At 36.4% G+C, this 22,964-nt stretch overlaps 1 protein-coding gene across 8 annotated transcripts in view; it reads right to left on the reverse strand.

Annotated features, from left to right (window-relative positions):
- ZMYM2 (zinc finger MYM-type containing 2) overlaps positions 1-22,964 on the reverse strand; it is an 87,340-nt gene that overhangs the window by 16,228 nt on the left and 48,148 nt on the right. For 7 of the 8 annotated variants that reach the window (XM_071434112.1, XM_071434111.1, XM_071434110.1 and 4 more), the window contains 7 exons: positions 20,642-20,758; positions 19,923-20,073; positions 9,936-10,108; positions 3,717-3,882; positions 2,826-2,860; positions 923-1,052; positions 649-764 (listed from right to left, as the gene is read on the reverse strand). In XM_071434112.1, the coding sequence (XP_071290213.1) occupies positions 649-764; positions 923-1,052; positions 2,826-2,860; positions 3,717-3,882; positions 9,936-10,108; positions 19,923-20,073; positions 20,642-20,758 (888 nt within the window). The remainder of the gene's footprint in view (positions 1-648; positions 765-922; positions 1,053-2,825; positions 2,861-3,716; positions 3,883-9,935; positions 10,109-19,922; positions 20,074-20,641; positions 20,759-22,964) is intronic. The other variant, XM_071434114.1, reaches the window with a different exon arrangement.

Here is a 22,964-nt window from a genome sequence, read left to right on the forward strand (position 1 = left end):
CAGGGTTGATACAGATTAGAAACAAGTCACTTCAGTGTGAGCAAAATGCTGACAGGTTAAAAACCCAACATGAAGGAGCTAGGAACAGAAGGGATAGCAGGAAAGGATACAGGAAAAAAAAAAGACAAAAAGCTGGTCAAAGAAAGAACAGAAAGGTCTTTAGAACTTCAAACTTGTTTGATTGTAACCTCAGACCAACAGTTTGGACAAATCAGCATCTTGTTTTAGTGGCTTGTTTTTTCCTGCTGTTTATCCCACTCTGCCATCCATTCCCAACACAACCTTTTCAGTTTCCTTATTACAAGAACAAACCTTGCTGTTAAAGGCTTATTCAGCATATTCAGCAAAAGCAGAAGTTTCACTCAGAATTGCTCCTAAAAATCCCAGTGGCACAAGATGTTCATACTGGAAGCAGGCAGACAGGTCCTAAAGAACAATCAGGAATCAAGTGCCGCTGTGGGATTCCAATGCTTTTTCAATAAATTCCAATTTTCATTCCAATTTTCATTCCAATTTTCAATAAATAGCTCTGCAGCACCCTGCAATGCTTTAGATGGACCAGGAGGAGAACAAGCAGCAGCACAAAGTGGTCCCACACAAGCATGTGAAGAGATGCCAATTTTGAAATGAAGCTGGAGTCTCACTTACAGGAACAGGAACCGCGGTAGGAATAGGAACATTTTGACTGTACATATTCATAGGCACCGGAACGTAGACTGGTACAGGAATAGGCACTGGGACATACTCTTTTTTCCACTCATCTTCTATGAAGAGAAAAAGGAAAAAGGCAAATACTGCCAGGTATTTAAATATATTTTACACCTGCCATTTAGTGAGAAAAAAAATCAGAATATTTGCAATATGTAATAGTTAAGAAAAAGTTGTAATGAGGAAATTAGTTCTAGCACAGTTCAGGAGTTACCTGTCTGACAAGATTTTGCCTGCATATGAGGTTTACAGTACGTGGCTTTTGTCATTGTCAAAGGCTTGCAAAGAACTGCCTTGTTCTTCATTTCTCTGTTAGGTGTTGGAGAAGGTGGTGGAGCTGAGCCCTGCAGACAAGCAAATAAGAGAAGGTGCTGTTGCACCACACTGATTCCAACACAAAGTTCATGACTTAATTTATCAGCTGATACTTTTCATAAATGAGATACCGAAGAGGAAGCTCACAGAAACATAACAACACAACAACAACAGCAGCACCAACTACTATTCTAAAATTGCAAGCTATTCTACATTCCTAATACTGAGCTGCCACTGCCAGGATCATAAGAGGAGGGCTAGCACTTCTGGATCATTTCCCTTTTTTTTTTTTTTAATTGAAGGTACCATAAACACTTTTTTCAATGTGCTTAAGTGAAAGAGCCATTTAAGCAATTTTATAACATGAAAAGTAATTTTAGCTGTAAAAAGAGTTAATTATGAGCAGCATGAACAAACTTTAGGCTCAAGATCTAACCTCCTTGAATTATGCCATAGTCCAAAGATGACCTTTTTTTAAAAAACAAAAAAGTATTTCTGAATGAAAATTCTCTAAACACTTTTTTATTACCTAAAGTATGAGCTTCGAGCTCCCCCTGCTGGCTCTGCAACAGTGACAATAAATAACCTGGGAACATCCCTGAACGTTCAAACTGCATCCTTATGGTCAAGAGGTAAAAAACCCTCTTGTTCTAGACATGGCTTTTGTACCCTACTACCACTTTTAGAACCTGATTTGAGAAACAAACTCTCAGTTTTATTTGGTCATGTATAAGAAGACTAGCCCCATATGTCCATTTAGATAGGGAAAGAAAGCCCAGTCCTGAGAACAGCAATATGCTCCACCAGGTGCACACTCCCTAAAATATATTTTAAAAATACTGTATCACACATAGCTTTGAGATGATCTTTACATGACTGAATTAACATTATTAAACATAAAATACTATAAGTTTTTAACATGACAGCTTAACTTGTCTGATGTCTCTAGTTACCTAAGCAATTTTCTGTGTTTCTCATAAATGTATTTATATTGTCATCAAAAACTTTCACTTTTTCACTTAAATCTAAGATTTATCTTTGATGCCTATTTGCATTTAAAAGGCAATTCTCTCAGACCTTCCATGCAACAAACAAATCAAAACAAAACTAAGTTTCAAACAAAAAACACTAAGCTAACAGAAAATAATATTAATAGTAGTATTTTTGACAAGCTGAGAAAAACTGAAACTCAGAATGATGAAGGCTGCTGCTCCACTGATGATCCCCACCCTTCCAGACATTGATCCTGCAAAAGGCTCTGCTTCCCTACTCTGTAACAAAGTCAATCAGACCTTGAGCACCTGGAGAATTCTTCTCTTGGGAAGGATAAAATTTAAGAACTGAAGATTTATTTTCAGCTTTTTAAAGCTGAGCTACCACCTTAATATTTCAACTGGACAGTGAAATTCTCTTCCTTTTCTATACTCAATAAATACACTAATTATTCTAAACACATGAATAAGACACACAGTATGTTTATCACCTTTTAAGCAACATTTATATGCACTATAGATGTAAAACACATGGTTGATGATTTAGTTTCCCAGAAGACATTGAAAAGGAAGTATGAATATTTGAAATTTTTTTTTTCACCTACAGATGTGAAAAAGACGAAAAAGCTTTAAAAATTTAGCTTAGGATCATTCAAAGACACTGATTTTTGGTTTTTAATAGCATCCCTCTAATTCACTGGGATCTCACATTTTAAGTACATCTAATTATGTTTTGTATATATACAGAGAGAGAGAGAGAGACACACACACAGAGTTAGATGTAAGAGTGTGTTAAATATATGTACTTACTGTCATTTTTGTCCGGGGAGTTTGACAGCCCTGATCTAAAAGTACAAGGAAACATTTTTAGAATTTTTTTCCCTTTTTCAAAATCAAAGCAAATTTCAGTAAGCAACTCAAGGTAACACCTGTCACCAATATAACATTAAATCAAGAGAACTCATTAGAACCATATTGCAGGTGAGAACTGCACACAAGATTTTTCCTTCATGGACATCTCCCTACTGATCTCCCTCAACACTCCAGTATTGAGCCTTACACAAAGGCAAATGATAAATCAATGCTCTAGTCAGATGTGAATACAGCCTCTTTCAGAAAAGTAAACACCAAAACATTCAAGTATGAAAATGGCTATACAAAGTAGCTGAGCTGGTATAATTGCATTAATTTAAAAGCTGGTTTATTTGAACTTTGCCTGACTTCCCATTTAAACCACACAAACATGTATTCAGTGCCCATGAGCAAATTTACACAGTACCTACTGCCAACAGAATGGGAAAAAAAAAGCAATGTATTCCTCCTGTCTAGATACTTTCATTGTATTTTCATTTCCATTTCACTTATTTTCCTTTCATTCCATTTAATTAATTTCTTTTTTTTCATTCCTAGTGCATCTGTTCTCTGTGACCAAAAGGCATTTTGAGAAATGTTTCCACAGAGTAAATAATGACAAACTGGAGCACAACAAAAGAGGAAAACATTTTCTCTTCCCATGATGATACAGCACTAAAATTACACTTAACCCACAACAGCTCAATGATAACAGCTGAAAACAGCTCTGATGATAACATAGAAAAGGATAACACCTAACGAAATTTATTACAACAAATAGATAATTCATGCAGCTTTCAATTCTTCATTGAAAGGAAGCTTCTGGCTTAGCCCTGAAGCAGCACCTACCATAGTGCAGGTTCTCAGGTCCTTTCTGGGTGGCCAGATTGGGCTCGTTCTGCTGGCAGTAGAAGCGGAGCAGGCAGTGCTGATCGCAGAAATGCTTCATCTCGCCACGCCACTGCACCTTCTCTTTCAGGGCTCCTTGGGACTTACAACAGTCACACCGTACAGCCTTAATGCAAAGGAAGATTTCACATTTTTAAACAGGCCTTGGGAAGAAATTATTGTTACATTTTAAAAGGCTACATTTTTAAGAGTACTGAGGATTCAGTACCACTATACAGTTAAGTCTCGCTCATGAACAACAGTTAAGCTCCCTTCCTTTTCAACTGTTTACTGGGGGTTAGCAGCCAGAATAAATCTGCTTTGCTTTAGTAATTTGTCACTATGTAAAGAAAAAAATAAAATTGCTCACTTTTAAAGAGTCATGAAAAAAAAAATAATTTTGTGCATCAATTTTAATTAATTTCATTGAAGCATTCTGCAAAACAAAACCAGAAAGTGTTAGGCTCCTTAATGACTCTATTGAACTGAGGACAAACACAAGCCATTTTTTCTACCTTCAAGATCTGGCAGGCTTTTTTTGTTTGTTTTAAAAAAGAATCAAAAGTTTTAAAAAGTCACCAAAAGAATAATTTCTCTAGGTATGAAATCAGCATAAATGTTTTTTATATTTCCATTATTTTAGTAGTTTGGCAACAATTTTAAATTACAGTTCTATAGTTCATCCAAGTTTCTCTATGATTTATAAACAACATTTTCTCTCAAAAAAAAGAGGACTCCCTCAAAATTTAGTTAGCATGTAACTTGGAAACTCAAACATTTAAGCAATATATCCTTCATGAACTTGCATGTTAATTTAATGAGGCATCACTAAGGCAATGTTCTTCTCCAGAATAGATTCTACTGCATTTCATCTGCCACGCTATAAATTACTACCTGAACAGTGGCAGCCTCAATTTCACATCTTCCAGTAAGCAAATAATTGTTTGCATTACAGCTTGCCTCGGTATTGCTTGCAACCTCTATCCTAAAGCAGACCTTAAAAAATTCAAAACTTTAAAGATGCTCAGCAATCCAAAGTAAGTCAACCTAATAATATAGCCAGGAGAGGAAGAGGGAAGTTATAATATATGCAACATAAAACATTAATACATAAAACCATACACAACATTGCAGTTATGCACGAGGCTCTGATGGCTTAAAAAAACAAAACAAAACAAAACGAAGTCCAACTGTAGTTTTTGTGACTCCAAAATTATGAACAAGCCAATTAGTTCCAATTTTAAAAATAATTAAATGTGTAGTTTCTTCTCTGTATTTGAACAGTGTAGTACTATCCCCTAGCAGTGTAAGAAATTAAGCTCTCAGTTGTAATTTTCAAGTATTTAAAGATGATACGTAGAGAGGCTCTTTTCTAACAGTATAACCAGCATAAATTGGGAGCAATTGAAGCTGCAGCTTCAAGATCACCTCACACTAAGCATCAGGTGGCCCTGGAAGAGCAGGTATTTCTCTTCTCTGTGCAGGTAGCAGCAGCAGTGCTTATGCACCTGTAGGGCACACAAGGTCAGAGGGCTTACAGCACTGCATCATCCCCATCCTCCCTCAATTTTTGTTATATTTGTCACTTGGACTTTCCACTGATGCTGATCCACAGTTCCTTCTGCAGATCACCTCAGTGGGACAAAAGAGAAAGTAAGCTTTATTCTTAGAAGGGAGTGGGGAAGAAGATAAAATGTAGAAGTAGATAGATAGAATGTTGCCAAAATAGCGTAGATTTAACCAGTTCAGGAAAGCTGTGAATTCACACCTTTAAGGCAGATGCAACTTCCAAAGCCACCAAAAGACTGAAATATCAGTAGGAGAAAAAAAAAAAAAAAAAGGTATAATTCACTCTAAGTTTAAATCTCAAACCCACCTAACACTGATTAAGAATGACAGCTGACTCACGTACAGAAAAGCCCATCTATTCTGACCTGCTGCACGCTGCTTGACTATCAAAGCACCACTTTCTGCTCATTTTTCTCTCCTTCAAAGAAAGAAAAAGGGGTCAAATCTTGTCAAATCCAGCAACTACAGCCTTCCTACAGCAGGGCCTGTTGTGATAGGATAGGGAGAAATGGTTTAAAACTGGAGGGTCAGTTTAAGATTAGATATAAAAAAGGTCAACTTAGACTAGATAGAAGAAAGAAGTTTTTCAGAATGAGGGTGAAACACTGGAACATGTTGCCCAGAGAGGTTATAGATAGGTAAACTTTTAAGGTGTGATGGGGCTCCAAGCAACCTGCTCTCACTGAAGAAGTCTCTGCTCATTGCAGAGGTGTTGGGACTACTCAGCCTCATAAAGGTCCCTTCCAACCCAACTATTCTGTGATTCTTTCATTCCTGCAACTGTTCTCTCCCTCTTCTGGTTTCCTTTTTCATTTAGGCTTTTGAATAAGTATTCTAATGTCTCTCCTGGGCTTCTACTAAATTATTTAGGTAAAAAAAAATTGGTTTGCTTCTGCATGGAAATTACTATTCCTCAGGAAACCTGAGATTCTTTCAGTGATGCTTCACTTCTCATCTCTACATTTACTACACTTGAATTCTACTGTTTCTGTAATTCTGTTTACAGTCAATGTTATACACCATTCCATGCACTGAAGTTTCCTGCTAACTGTTTGCTCACCCACTTCCCTGACCATCAAATTTATTGAAAGTGAATATGAATTAAAGATTTTTGTGATATTTCATGATTTTTCCTTCCTTCCCCTTTTCATTTGTTTTCACCTGGGATAATGGCATTAAATGTTAACTGGATCTCCAAAATACCTGCCTCAAGTCTGCTTATCTCTGTGTTCCAAAAAGCCCATCTCTGCTTGCTGTACTTGCACTGCATAAGTCCTTTGCCACTCCTAACTGCTTTTCGGTACATTTCTTTTCCCATTACTTCAATATGTTCAAATGGACATGGTGATTAGTATAAATCACTAATGTTTGCCCCAAATTTGGGTTAAAGAATAAAATTTCCATATGTGGGGCTTTTATTTATATTTTTAATTCCTCCATCACCTGTTCCTAATGTTCTCCAATGGTGTGGACTGCTATTAACTTCACCTAATCTTAGCTGTTTATTCCAGCTTCAATTGCAGTAAATAGGAAACAAAAGCTGTTCCCAGAGAGTGAGTGAGTATAAAAGAAGATCAGCTGTTCTGAAAGAGTACTTACTGGAGGTTGAGATGTCTAACTAGAGAATGGCTGAATTCCAACAACAGAAATTCCACAAGGCTGTCTTGCTGTCTTTACCATTTTGATTAATGCTGGCTTCACTTTCAAATTTTACCACTGCTGACAATCTTTGCTGAGCTCACCTGCCACAGTGACTTTTCCTTGCCTCAGACTGTAGTTCCCCACCTCCTACCTCCTCTTTGCTGCAGACACCTGACCCTCACTGTATACAAAGCCATCACTGCACATGCTGAGTCTGATCAATTCTCCACTGTGGCCTCGTGCGACCTGTGAGGCTACAGGGGAGAACCAGACAGTACTTCAGCTGCAGTCCTGTCACCAATGTTTCTCAGTGTGTTTAAAGAAACAGATTTCTGCACTGTTCTCAGGACTGTATACTCTTTTTAAAGGTAATTTCAATGTTCTAATTAATCAAATGATTGAAACTGTCCTCAAACATCAGGCTACGTTAAGATTTATACTGACGTTTCCCAGGCATTTTCAGGATTAACATCTAAACCATTGCCTGCAAGTTTACAGGAGGAGCTCTGAAAACTTAAGGAGCTAACCTCAAGACACCCACAATTTCACCTCTTGTCTCAGAGGTGCATGGGACCTAAAGAGTAGAAATTTCCTCAGAACTTGGCACCAACTGCAGCTGTTGTCCAACAAATGATCAGGACTAAAACTATTCTTTTACATTTCACTGCCTCATATTAGGTTTAAAGGACTCTTACCTAGGTAAGTCTAATGAACTTTTAATGGAGTTGTTGTGCTTCTACTATTGTTAACTTCTTTAGGCTTTCTGAGAAGAGAATTTTGGCATTCAGGGAAGTGCTCCCACAATACTTGATTCTTTTAAAAGGTTACAATGTTTTCCAGATAATATTACATGAGAAAGATGTGTCCATAAAAAAACATAGACAAAGAAGATGGAGACAAACACTTGTTTAATGAACACAATGATGGTGTTAAAACATTACTAAGTTATTACTACTTATTCTCTTCATGTATACATTCATTGAAACTCCAAAATAACACTGGACATTGCATAAATGAGACAAAGCTCATACACATGTAACTATTCTTTTAAGAAGCTAACAGACAAAACAGCTAATGAAGTACAAACTCAGAGAATGGTCCTTATCTATTCTGTCTTCCCATGTTTTGATCATTGTCTATTTTGGCTACATAAGAATACTGAGCTAACAATGCACTACCAGATCTAAGGTATCTGGAGCAACTTCCATAAAGTGGGAGAAGTTATCAGCAAGGATGTAAAGAAATAAAAAAGAGAATTTTAGCAAAAGACACAATTTCCCAAAACCTATTATATGTCTTTCCCATGTAATAAATCTCAAGCTTTTTTAACCAAAACTCAATTGCATTAAGGCTTTAAGAAGCACTTGAAAAAAATTACAATTAACAATTCTTAATTGGAATCCTAGTTACACTAGCAAGTGTAACATTCAAAAAGTAGAAGTATCTAACACATCAAAATTATCAAATATCAAAAGTTACCAGCAAATCTCTTTAAATTGCCTTTTTATGACATCAGATCTAACTTTGCTGTGACACAGTACCAACAGCATTTATTCAGACTTCATGGGCCAATTATTACCTTATCCCATGAATCAAGATAATGTGAAGCCCAAGTTTTCAAGTGGTCTCAAAGCTGAATCACAGCACAAGCTTCCACAGAAGCTTAGCCACATTAAAGTAGTTTGGTATGCACACCTCCAGACTAAATTCTTTGCTGAATCATCAAAAGATTTCTAAAGCACACCAAAGATTTAAGTTATCTACCAGAAGGCACTTTTTTCACAGGGATAAATTTAATCTCACACCCCATGTTTTAAGGCATATAGATAGATTAAATATGACTGTATGAAGTTAATATTTTAGTTAAGACCTTTGCAGCCAAGCTCTGTCACCCTATTTTCATGTGAGACAAAAGAAACACATTGTTGTCTTCAGAAGTTTTCTTTTAGGAATGTCAAATAAGATCCTACATACATTACTCAAAATAAAGAATTTACAGTGTGTGGCTGTAACATTTCTAGAACCAGACATTCCAAAATATCCGATATATCTTCATATTCAGTTCTTTTATGGTAGGTAGATCGTCTTGAATTACAGGACTTGTATCTAGCCCTCTAACATTTCAAGTTTTTTACTGCCTTCCAGGCTGTGTGCAGAGTTTTGGTACGGTGATGAATTTTGTACTGTCTTTTTGGCAACTGCATCCACAGTGTAGCTCTTGTTTTGAAATTATCAGTGTAGCTTTCCAGGACGTTCACACCAGAGATCAAATATTTTATCCATGGCACTAATCGCAGGTTAAACCCAGTCCAATTTCATCTTTTCCTTTCAAAAAATGTAAACAAAAAAACTCTCATTGTGAAGTCTTTGCTGGTGCTTCACAAGGCAGTTAAGCTTCCAGAGACTTAGAAATAGATGCTATCTGTTTGATTTAAACTGTTATTAGAAATCCATTTGGTCTTGCTTTTTCCTTTGGCATCCTTTCCACTGGGAAATACTGAACAATCAAAGCCTCTGCAGTTCAAACTGTGGGAGAAGGGAAAAGGCAAAAAAGGAGGCAAAAACAGGAACAAGAAAAACTCTGCTAATGTCAGTGAACTCAAGGTTTCCAGCTGCTACTAACAGCGTTTTCAACATTCTGAATACACATTAAAGAAGTTTTGACAAGAAAAATGTGGCATTAACTGAGAAAAAAATTGGAATTGTAAAGTAACAAATATACATACTAATTTTTTTGTTTTCTGTAACTCGAGACTTCCTTGCCAAATGAATTAATAAAATCAGACGATAGAAATGCTGCTCTAAGATCTACAAAAAATGAAATTATGAACTTAATACATTTGCTTATTCTATAGCAAATGCTTTGCTGAATTAAGCCATATTTGCTGCACAGTCCTTGAGATATCCTCACATGTGCATTTTTGGTTTTTTTAATTGTGGAGCTCTCGTCAAAAATTCTGAGTTACTTGCCTTGTAGTACCAGTCCTGAAATTTTTTACAGCACTCTTCACTGCAGAAATCTCTCACTACACCATCAAGTTCCTTAGTTGCTCCCTTTTTGCACAGCTGTGAGCAGTAATTACAAGTAACACATCTCAGTCCTAACCGTCTTGCAAAGTCTTGTTTATATAGCAGCTTGCAGCCTGGAAACAGATTTTAAACATTAGGAACAAAGTAACTTTCACAGAGAGATATCACAGTTAAGAGCTAAATATTGAAAATTAAATGAATACAACAACAGCTAACAACTGGGGCTTCAGACAAATTCAGGTTGCACAGATATATATCTATACTATATTTCAAGACATTTTTTACCCAAATACCTTTCCTGCACAACTCTATGGTTTCCTGTGATGCCTGCATCTTTTTCAAAACCCTATGCTGATTTTTTTCCATCAAATCCCTGAATAAACAGTCAGGAAAAAAAATACATAATTTTCTTTTAATATAGACCCATGCAAAAGTATTGACTTGGAGTTACATTGCTCAGTTACACATCCTCAAAATGCTAGAGATCCAGACAATGCTATCTACTAAAGAAATACCTATCTTCACGGATCAACTTAAATTTTATTACTACCTTTATTTATATTAATACAACAAACCACTTAAAATAACTCATTAATATTTAAGAACACTAATATGTACAAAATTACCTCAGAACTGAGGGATTTCTTAAAAAATGTAACAGTAAAGCAAGTAATGATCAGTAGTGACAGATACGCAATGACAGGAAATTACACATGAAATTTGTGAAGAGTTTATATGCAATTAATATTTTAATTTTTTTTTTTTCCCCACACTGGGGTGGGGGTGGAGATGCTGGTTATTTTGGTTTTGGTTGGTTGTTTTGTGTTGGTTTGGTTTTTGGTGGGTTTTCTTCTTTGGTGGGGTGTTTTTGTTTTTTTATTTACTGTGCAGTCATACTTTCAAGGTTGCAATAATGACAGCTATATTCTTCCATAATCTGATCCTCCCTCAAGCAAATCAGAAAGACATTCTACCATATTAAATGCATTAAAAGGTGAATACTGTAGCTATTATATAGGCTATTTTCAGAATATATTGTATTTAAATGACCTCAAATCTAGTGCCCATTCAGCTGATGCCTAAATCATATACTGTATACCTCTGTAATTGTCCTAATTTTACAGGAGAGAACAGACTGAGAAGATGAAGTAACTCTCTATATTGAACACCGGAGGGACAAGATAACATTTACACAGACCTTTAACTAAGGAACTGCACCTGTTCTTATGATGTACCAAATATCACAGCACCACCAAAGATGAGAACTCAAGTCTTCCAAGTGTCCACTCTGCTGGGATGTGTGTATATAATCTAACAGATACAGACTTCTGTACTTCTGGTAAGTTATGAAACTCAGTATGCAAGATACATGCTGTACTTCCTCTGCCATACAGAATATAAAAATACTATAATGTATTTGGTAATTTCGATTATGTGACTTCTGCTGTTGTCTATTAGGGCAGCATTAATATGTGTGAAACTGAGATACTATTTTTAAATCACTAAAAGCACAAGAATGCAAATGGAAAATGCATCAGACTGAATCTTCCAAAAACAAAAGGTTATTGAGAAACTTAAACTTGTAATACAACAAGCTTTGCTAACAAATTAAATTTGCTAGTAATGGCAAAACAAGACATTTATAGAATATTGTACAAATAAGACACTGTAGGTAATTTGGTTTAAAGTGTTTTTGTTGGGGTTGTTTTTTTTGTTTCTTCTTTGGGTTTTTTAAGTTCTTCAACAACAGAATAAAAAAATTACTAGCACAGATGGAAAGTGCCATATCCAGAAGCCATCCTTAGAGTGCAAATGATTTGGACTTTTAAATACATTGCTTTGAAGGAAATAACAATCCTAAAGATAACAGTGTGTGCAAGCTATTAGTTACAAGTACCAATTAAAAGCAAAATTTCTTGCCAATATTTTCTCCTGCTGGCTGTATCTCTCATTATTGCATGGAGCATCATATTCTTTCCACTTCTTTACAATTCCAGAGATATCTTAGCACTACAATGTATCTTCCTCTTCAGTGGTCTCTTAGAAGAGCCACTCAATGCTGCATCACACTTTCAAAACTACAGACTTAGAAACACTCTTCTACTACCAACCAGGCAACCTATGTCCATCTGCTAAATAGTTTTCAAAAAGGAATGGAAAAAATAAACATTTTTCTTGGCTGCTGAACTACAGGAAGTAAAGTTGAAGATGATGCAGCTATTTTATTTTTAAAAGTTATCAGGTAAGACATTTTCCACTCTACAGTCAAACATCTCCCACATCTCTGTGCCTCATGGAAAATTATCAGTGATCATTAAATAAGGGGAAACAAAAGTCAAAAATTCCAGCCCTTAAGACCTAAATGCCTGGAAAACATGGGGTTTTTTACAGATCACTGACTGCAGGTCTTCTTGCTGAAGGCGGCCTCTACAGAAGATAAAAAACCCATTTTTGGATGTTGACGGTAGATTCTCAGAACACTGAAACTTGCTGAAGTAGAATCTTTACAAAGTCTTCCTTTTGCAACATCATGAGCAAAATTCTACAGATTTGTCTGAAACTCTTTTATGTATTTGTAATAGGTAACTTAATCTATGGGGCCAGGGAAATACTGGTTTAGTTTCAAGGTCTTGTGACTTCAAAGAAAGAGAAGCCGAAATGCCTTTCTTAGGTCCTCAGTAGTCTTCAGTCCAGTATATATGATTTTATTACAATGCTATGGTTTTGACTGAAAGAGTAAGACTGCTTGTATGGATAGAAGTATTTGACTTTGGCAAAACAGATTCTAAGCTCCAACAATTTGGTCTTCTCTTGCACAAGAGAAATTCTGAATCAACATAACAGTAATACCCATGTTGGCCTTGTAGATGTGACCATGAAGATGGCTTTGATTTACAGCACACTCTGAATGAGCAATGCAGAAAGCACTGAATGTCTGACCTTTCTAATATAAACACTAGAATCCTAAGGGGTTGTTCAGCCTAACTCCCCTGGGGACTTGGGGTTCATAAGTATAAGCCTGCCTAAAACAGACAGCTGACAGTCCCAACATTTTGAACAAAGAGATGTGATTTTACTCAGGTAAGTTCCTCAAGATTTCTGCTACAACACCAGACCCACAAGTTACAGTGGGATCAGATAAAAACCTCTACTGCTTTAAAGTGCCTTGGAGAGAAAACAGCTCTTACTTTGAAAGAAACTATAAGCACAGGTTATCTGGCTCAAGCTACACCAGCCATTAATTACAGTCTTTATTGAAGTTCTAACACCATCTCACAAGCTGGCTGTCTCAGAAACACCCTTTTCAGAAGTATCTCCAACTCAAAATCTGAAGCAAACAAAAACTAAGTAGGTGAGAATCTGCTAACTTAACATAACATGTCCTTAATTACATTATTAGAATTCTGGCTTCCAAGCAAAACCCAACACAAAAGCTGTATCTTAAGAGCCCTGAATTTTGGTCCCCCACATAAATGGTAGAGAAAGAAATGATCTGAACACATACAAGAGAAGATTGCTGACAAGAAAGCATCCAGGCAGCTCCTCAAAACCTTTACCTCAGGGAAGTTCTAGGTTAAGAGATCTTTCTTTCTCTTGGCAGATGCAAGATCTCTGCCAGATTCAGCCCAGCAGAGCTGGCCACAGCAGAAAACCCTGCTTCACTTGACTGACTGTAGACCCAGTGCAAGTAAGCTACTAAGAACGTGGTCTTAACTCTACCAGCAGCACCTACCTGAATTACAGGAAGTTCAGTACATTTCTACATCAAGTAGCTGTGTAAAAAGAAATGCTGAACCAGAAGTAATCCTGAGTCCTCAACACCAGTCCCTTTTTACCACAGGGACTAACATATTTTATAAAAAGTAATTGTTCCACCCTAAAAGAATTAGGGTTTTACCTCTGAAATCCTGTTCTTCCTAAACTACCTTTGTCCTTCAAGTAACACTCAAAACTTGTTTTTTTCTCATCTTGGAGTAACTTCAATTGTTACCCGCTCTAGAGAAGAATAACAACAGGCCTTCAGCATCACAAGCTACATCTTGGAAGCTTTCTGGAGCTATATTCCTTCCAGATTTTTCTGCTCCATCTCCCTCTGTACTGATTTGAATGCAAAACCTCTTCCATACCCACACTGCTATGACCTGCTCTATCCAGATTCATAACAAACATTATTTTTAGGAAAACAGAAGCAATGTATCCAAATTCTGGATCCTGCTTGGATTACTGTTAAAGTAGACCCTATCCTCTTCTGTGAGAAGAGGAGTTATGTGTACACATACCCCTTCCTTCCTTGTCTTCACCTCAGGAACCTTTTATTATAATTCAATCCAATCTTATACAACTTCAGTTTATCCTACTATTTCCTGATATTAGGTACTATCTCCTTCCATTCTCCTCCCTCCTACTCCAATCCAGTTACTCATGTTTTGCTTATTCTTAAATCTTTTCAGGTTGATAATTCTTTCACGTTGATAAGAAACATCTTTTTAAGCGTTCTTCTTCTCATGCTCATAATCTCAGCACATTAAATTGCATCACCCCTTATCTGCACCACTCAATGCTGTCTTTGCTCAAAGAACTATATCAAACCTCTTTAAAAAAAGATACAACAGTGGAATTAACACTGAAGAATGAAAATCTAACAAGGACCGCTGCTGTCGAACAATGCACAGGATTTCACTTGATATTCTATAACATGTTATCAATTATCTCTCCACAAAGAAAAACAAAACTTTCAAGACTCAATATGTGTACAGAAATTTTAAATTACATTACTTTAACACTATCAATGGTCTCCCTCTACAAAGGGAATGGAAGATAAACAATCTTTTCCAAAGCGTAGTTATACTTTTCCATTTCTCAGCTACAAGAATACTGTAAGAAATATCAAAACCAAGGTTAACAAGTTAAAACTGTCCAGTAATTTCAGAAGAGACACATCCAAGAAGCACTAACTGGAAACTACATCTACACTGAGACTCTTCCACAAGTGGAATACCACAAGAACCAATTGTCCAGCTCTTCCATGTGTTTGTCTAGGAGGTGCAGAACTTTGCTTTCTTTCAGCATAGCCAAAAGCCTTCATTTGGTGCTTCTGTAGCGAAGGAGCTTGTTAAATATCTCCTAAGGGACTTGCCAGAATTGAATATGCTGTCCCTTTTACCTTAATTCATTTCTATAAGCAAAAAATATTATTTTAGCTTTTACAGTAACAAAATTTGTTTGGGACAGTCATCTGTGGCTCAAAGATTTAAAACCAGACTACTTAATCAGATGACAAGGCCTGAACAGTCATGGCCACAACCATGGCCTCTGTGCCACCAGAGTTCCCTAAAGACAGCTGCCATGGCTCACCGAGATGCCAGGAATGTCCCATTCTAACTTCTGTCCAGAGCACACTAAGGATGTCAGAGTGTCTCAGGCCCAGGAATCTCTGAATACCTCCAACATTCACTTCTACTTTTCCACTAACCCAGTTTGTAGGAAAGGAATATCCTCCTGCAGTAACAACACGACTCCTGCAATTGTGAACAAGTATTTTTACGGATCACGCATTTTGCAGTATTTAAGATGTGTTCTGCTTTTTACTTGTCCCCTCTTGCCAGGATATCCCAACTCAGCACCAAACAAAGCTTTAAATGAAAGCCACAAGGAAAGTGACATTTCAGGTTAGAATTTATCTCAGGAAGGACACTGCCAGAAGAAGTGGTCATGAGCAAAACCAAACTAGGCACCGTAGCAAGATCAAATTATTTCAACATGGCAGGCCTCCATCAAGAGCTGTTGAAAGGGACATAAGAGCTCTGTGAAGCACAAATCCTAGAGTGTGTAAAAGGGTGATTTCACACTGACTTCAAAAATATCTGTACGTGAGCCCAAATTCCGTACATTTTATTTTCAAAAGCAGTATTGGTGCCTCTAAAAAAGATAGTTGCTAATGTAAACTATTAAAAAAGCTGTGTTTGAACAGTTTCTGTAGCTCTCACTTTAAAAATAATGAGACCAAACATCAGGAACGAAGAGACTCATACAGGGTTGATGGCAACTCCCTTTGTCTAGGGGGACACAGCAGCTCAGCACAGCAGGGACTGTGCACCAACTCTTCCTCAGCCCATCCACCACAGAAGCCCAGCAACTCTAAGTCTCAGCAACACTTCATATCACACATCAGTTTTTACATAATTTTTTTCCCGTTCCTAATAACAACAGGAATTGCTATAAATATCAGGTAGTATCCTAATTGATTGTGAAACACTGGAATGTAAGCACCTCTACAAAATTTAACACACCTGTGTTTAGGCTATCTCAGTATCTGTAGTATTTTCATATAATTCTAAAAATTAATCAACTAATCATTTAATCAGATACTTTGCCAAACAATCCACTGTGCAGCACTAGTTGGGAAAATCCCACTCTAAAACCTACAATGCTTTAACTGAGTATACACCTTATCTAGAAGAAGGTAGAATTAATTACCTAAACTTATTTTTCCACTTGTCAACTCTACGATATTTTAAGAGGTTATCTCTACTTAGATGAAACATCAGATGTTTTCAGAGAAAATTCTATGTCTGCATTGAGTTTCACTTGTAGAAGCCGTAATTCCCAGAAATTTACTAGCAGACTATCAGGGTGATAGTACAGTTGCTAATTTGACAGCTGTCCTTTATCTGTATTATCCATTTGAAAAGAATTCCCAAGTATCACATAACTGAGCTACTCCAACAGCTTAATCACCTTCTCCCTCCTAGAAGAAGACAACCACATAAGAATCAGTGTTATTACAATTTGCATTATAAAATTATTATGCCTGTGTTGTTTAAGTCATAGCACTTAGTTCTACTGGAAAGATGAATTAAAGAAGTCTACAAATAAAATAAAGTTATGGTGATACTCATCATAAAATAATTTCATTGCTGGATTGCCAAAGACTGACTTGCTCTCCTAGACTCTCAGAAGGAGTATGTATTACAAAAAACAAAACAAAAAAAACCCACTCCCAAAATATCTTAAACCCAGTAATTTGAAGATTTCCTCAGGATTAAAAACTTGTACAGCCTATCCTCAATTGTCACTCATGTAACTACATACATAAAAATCCACAAACTACTTCTTACTTTAGCATACATAATACATATCTTATTTAATTTAGACATAGATATTTTGGAATGCAGCATTCTAGTGGCAAAACACCAGGACAGCCTCAGCACCAGTGGAACAGATTAAACTCTTTCATCTACTCTGTTAGGGTTGTTCATTCTCCACATAGTATCCAATTTTTGGACAAAACCAGAAAAACCATCCTATACTGCATGAAGGAAATTAATAACCATGTTCAGCACAAAACCTAGGTCAGTTCTAATCACACCTTATTAAAATGGAGGTTTCAGCTACCTCCTGCACATGTTTTGAAGTGTCTCAAGAGAAACATATAAAGAAACAGAGCTGGAATAAAACCACACAGAAATACTGATCCACGAGAATTTAATGTGGGTGCCAGGGTCTGTGTGTAAATATATATGGATATGCATGTGTGAAAAAACCCTTCAGGTATGAAGAATGGGAGCAATGTCATCTTCAGTACTCCAGCTGGGCAGCTATAAGCAGTCAAGGGATATTTGTGGTTGATCTTATTTATGCTTTCCCATCAGTCTGCACAAAGGTGAACAAGTAAGTACACTTGCAGAAACTTCAACACGTGTTTAATTTCTGAATTTATCTAGGAGTCTTTTATAAACACTCCCCTGAAAATTCTCCACATTTTCCCTTGAGGGTTCAATTTCTTCCAAAAATGCCAGCAACTTTTGTGACTGAGTACCTCTGGCTATTCCTTCTCAAACTGTGATACATTGTCTTACGATGAAGAATAATTGCATGCTCAAAAAAATAATCTGTGTCGGTGAGGTTCCTTGAATAATGTGCAATATCAAAACTGGAATGGCCTCCACATCCAAAAAACATTTGGTACTTGTACTGGTTTTGTTATCTTACAAACAGTTGGACATATATCTGGAAAAAGACTTTGAAATTAAGGACAAACCAATGATATTTAGGTGCCTGGAAAAGGGGGAAAAATCTATCACATCTGATGATGGAACTTCTATTTGTTGACCTCCAGAAGTCCACCAAAAGTCCTGGCCCTGTCCTTCCCACATCAGATCAAAGCACGATTCATTCTTGGATTGTACTGTTTCTGCAGCCATTGATGACAACTGATGGTTTTCCTTCAAAATAAATGGTCAATGGTTCCTTCAGAATTTCTGTCCAGGTCATTGGTTTATTTGCAAGAGGAACACATACAGCTCTTTGTCATATGCATCACAAAGTAGACCTCACCTACAGCTGGCAGGTATACACTGTATTTATTCAAGTTATGATCTACTTAATGGTGCTTTTGACTATCTTCTCTCTATTACTCAGTGATTCAGCAGCAAGCTGATAAACTTTGTCTTTATGGTAACATTTTGTACATTCACCATCACAAATGTAGTATTTATCCTTGAGCTGGCAGCCCAGCACCTGCAAACTCAAGACCCGCACCTATACACCTGGCAACATATTCCTCCCACTCAGTATCTCTATTTAAACAGGAGAGACAGTTTTTATATCTTTTCTTCCTCAAATTTTCCCATAGGAAACACAAGTCCTCACTTACTTCAAGCCTCCTCATACAGAAGTAGTAATGGCATAGGTGGCATTATGAATCCTACTCATTTCATTGTGACAGCCCCCCCAGCTTTAAACTGAAGGAGTAATAAATATTCACAGTAATAGAAGCATATATTTTAATCTACAGAAAAGTATCTTGCTCTTGTTTGAATGTATTCTGTGGAATTGTTTCATTTACAGAAACAATTTCTAGCTAGAGGTTGCTGAGCTGATACACTGTAAGGCTGGGCCTTCAAGTGTCTGTTTTTTACCCTCCAGCTATCACTTTCCAGTCCAGAACAACACACTCCATTGTCCAGAAACAACAGACTGCAGAGTCCCGAGCTGTAAGGGAATGGCATGGATGAAAGATTGCCTTCAGCCCTGCATTCCAACCCTTTCCAGCTTAACAGGATCCTCCTACAAGTAAACTCCCATATCTACTATTTCATCTGCCTGCAAATAGAAATCTTCCACAGAGGTCTTATCAAATGACATTGAAAGTGTTGCTGTTATAACTAAAGAAAAAAATATTCACCATATTTGTGAATAATAGGTCATCCAAACTTGTAGGTAAACTTCTAAGATCATGATTAAATACCAGTACCAAAGAAGAGCTCACCAGAAGTGGAAAGGATAGGTCCTTGTTAAAAATCTGTTTTTCTATTTTCTATTGAAACCATGCTTTAATGCAACTTAGAAGAAACCCAGGCCCATGGAGTTCCCTTTTACTTTGTTTTCTTTTTGAAAATTCAAGTAATTAGTCTAGCAAATTGTAGTGACAGTAATCAACACACAGCAATAGGCATCATTCAAGTTATTGCTTAAGTATCCATTCTAAGCCAACATAGAACTCTTACTGTTATACTTAATTTAGAAACTGCTAATCAAAGAGAAAGTTTGGTGTTCATCAGTGCAGGTAATGTTGTATATGCACTACTGCATACATTTTTAAAATGAATGTGTAATATTTTGTGCATATGTATGTATGCAAAGTGCATAAAGGTGTATGTATTTACACACACACACACACTGAAGAATGCTACCCCTAACCTAGACTAAGTGGTGAAAAGCTCTAAAGGCAGCTCAGATAAATTAAAAAGTACCTGCACTAATAATACCAGCTACAATGACTTCAATAACAGTAATGAAGTGACTTCTAGTTTAGCCTCAAGTACAACAGAATGAGTTGTAACCTTGAATCTTAACATATAAACAAAGTAAGTAAACTGCAGTAGAATAACCAATACCTCAGGAAAAAACCAAACACATACATACCTTCACTGCAAAAGGGTCTTTTGATACCAGAGAAATTCACTGTTTCATGGAGCGTTTTCTCTTCCTGACAGTATTCACAGTATGTAACTATGCAGTGCAGTTTCTTATAATCATCAGAACATGCTCTGCTGCAGAACTGATACACTTTGTTCTAAATGCAAAGTTGCAAAGCATCATGAATAAGGTTAATGGATAAAATCTTAAGGTCTAACTAGTGCAACTTGAACTGACAGTTGCCATTAAGACAATTTACAAAGTAAACTGAAGTGCAAACGCATAATTAGAGTGTGACTTCTAATGCTAAAAATTTACAAATACCAATTAAGCTGACAGTGCTACAAATACTCATAATTTCACATGAAAACACTGAACAGAAAATATGCCACTCAATCTCAGCATATCCTCTTTAGATACTTCTCTCAGTTCATAAAGAAGGGTAATAATGGTACTTCATATCTACAATGAAAGCAGATTCCAGACTTACAGCTCATCTGAGAAAATACATTTTTTAAAATTACACAGATATTTATGAACAAAGACTTCTGCTTTTATCCATACTGAAATTAAATTATATTCTACAGAACCAGGTAGATTTTAACTGAGCTTTTTAAATGAAACTTCAATACTTTATAAAATAGCTAGAAAAACTGTATTACAGTTCTAAGTTTAAACTTTTAAACACATCACCATTCTAAGAATAACACCAACATCCCCCTTACCTCCCATTCCAGTACTTCTGGTTTTGAACAGAAAGAACTTTTGCAATAATTACATTTCAACTGAATATCACTGGGAGAGACGAACTGACCATTTGTTGAAGACTGAACACTGAGCGTCTGAAAAACATAAATATATATACATACATCACTAAGAAAAACAAGTTACTTTTAAAATGTGGGGTTTTTTTTCAATTAAGCTTACAGTGTTTTGAGAATTCAGGAGTTTATTTATAAGCTCAAGAACATTTCTGGCAAAAGCACAGCAGGTTGGTTCTTTACCTTAATTCCTTTTCCCATGTCATCTCAGATTTCTCAACTTTGAATCATTACCCTTACTTCCACCATAATTACTTTAAGTCATATTTTTTTACCTTACCTTTCTTATGCCTTTTATTTAAGGGTTAACGCATTTTTTGTAAAAATAAACAAAAAAATATCCCCAAACTGAATGCTTTTGTTAATCACAAAACATATTTTCAGATAAAAACATTTCACAGCTTGTATTGTTTTGGTGACAGACAAAGACCAACAAACAAATGTTTTCAAAGCCAAACCTCACCAAGGCAGATTATCAACATCTTATGCAAGCATACCACTTGAAAATACAACTACTAAAGTAAAAGGCTTTCAGTGAGAAACCTCACATCAACTCAGTTTAAGAATAAACTAGCTAACAGCCCTAAGTAGCCTCAATCCCATGGCAGGAAGATGCAATTATTCACACAACCAGCCCCAAAACAATCCAGGGGTTTAAAACTGAGAAAAATACTTAAGATTGTATGTGTAAGTATGAGAATTTAATTCTCTGAGAAATTTCTTTAGTGCATTTCTGCAGCAGTCAGTAGATAAAAGAACTAAATTATACAGTACCTGTATCTTTCAGTGTGTCTTATATGTGCCAACAGAACAGAGTGTTTTTGCAAATTCCCTAAATAAGCAAGAACTATTGGTGTGTTATAGATGTGATGTTCAAGACAAAGATCTGAATCAGCAGGAATCACAGACACTTGAATTGAGGACAACTTTCTTACATCTGTCTTCTCAACAAACTTTCCCACACTATTTGCAACAGAACAAATATATTTAAAGACAATTTCTCTTCAGACAGATTTGTTACTACCTCTCCACTGTGTAACAGTGAAAACTCAAAACATTTCTGTTACAGGATACTTCAGACTCTCATGTTAGTAAGGGTTCACCTACACTAAAAAATAAATTAAAACTATGTTGAGACTTGTTGCTGATATAAACCCTGATCTATGTGGGCTGCTACTGCTGAGTGCTAGCAGGCAGTGCAAACAGTATCATTTTATGCAGATGCATTAATCCTGTGTCATGAGTCTGCAGATATTAAGTGGTCATGCATATTCCACAATCACAGGCAGGACCTGAGACCCAACTGCCAGGCAGCAGAAAGATGACACCTTTACTCAATGGCCTATCAGCCTGTAACAACTTATATATACATAAACTTCTACAACAACTTTTTTTCTGATGCCTACACACAATATTATCATATTTCTCCCCTTATATCCAGCAAATGTCCCTGTGGCTCAGCAAGGTTTGCTTCACTTTGGCTGCTCTAAATAGCTGAAGATTTGCAAAAACATGAGAGCCACAAAGGCATATTTAACTGCAAGGTCCAACCCGTGCACTTCTGCTTTTGCAGGTGTCCTCACAGAGCAAACACCGTGCTTGACACATGCTGCTCTGTGCTTTATGGAAGCCCTAGAAGCTCTCATTGAAAATGAAAAGAACTCAGGAATACCCAGCATCTCCAGCTCAGGAATGAAGGAGATGCAAAGAACTAGCAGATGTGACAACTTGTACAGAAACACTGAAGACAGAGAGATGAATGAAGATGAAATATACTAAATGGTCATCAAATGAAAAGCAACCCTTATCTTTCACATCTATAGTTATTTTTAAATATGGGACCCAAACACCCTATTGTGAGGGCTATAAGTTAAAAGTAAAACATAGTTTTCAGTTGTTTTCTGAGGTATGCCACAGTTACCTTCTTTTATTTCTTTCCATTACTGTTTACTGGGGTAGAAACTCAGACTCACAAAGTCTAGGGAGCTGATAATTGAAAAATAACAAAAAGCTAGAGAAGTGAGAACAACAAAGACTGAGACTGTTTCAAATTAGTATTTGTTTTAAAGGAAACTTAGGCATAACTATAAATATAAGTTTAATAACTTATAAGTAGTTATATTTAGAAGTAATAACATTATTACTTCTAAAAAACTCCCAAAATCAACTCTTTTTATCATGAGATCCTCTGGTTAGTTAAATATTTTTCCAGAAAAATCTGTAAAGA

This window comes from Agelaius tricolor, unplaced genomic scaffold, assembly GCF_023055355.1.
Source record: "Agelaius tricolor isolate 1412-34295 unplaced genomic scaffold, bAgeTri1.0.p SCAF_9, whole genome shotgun sequence".
In the NCBI taxonomy this organism is placed as follows: domain Eukaryota; kingdom Metazoa; phylum Chordata; class Aves; order Passeriformes; family Icteridae; genus Agelaius; species Agelaius tricolor.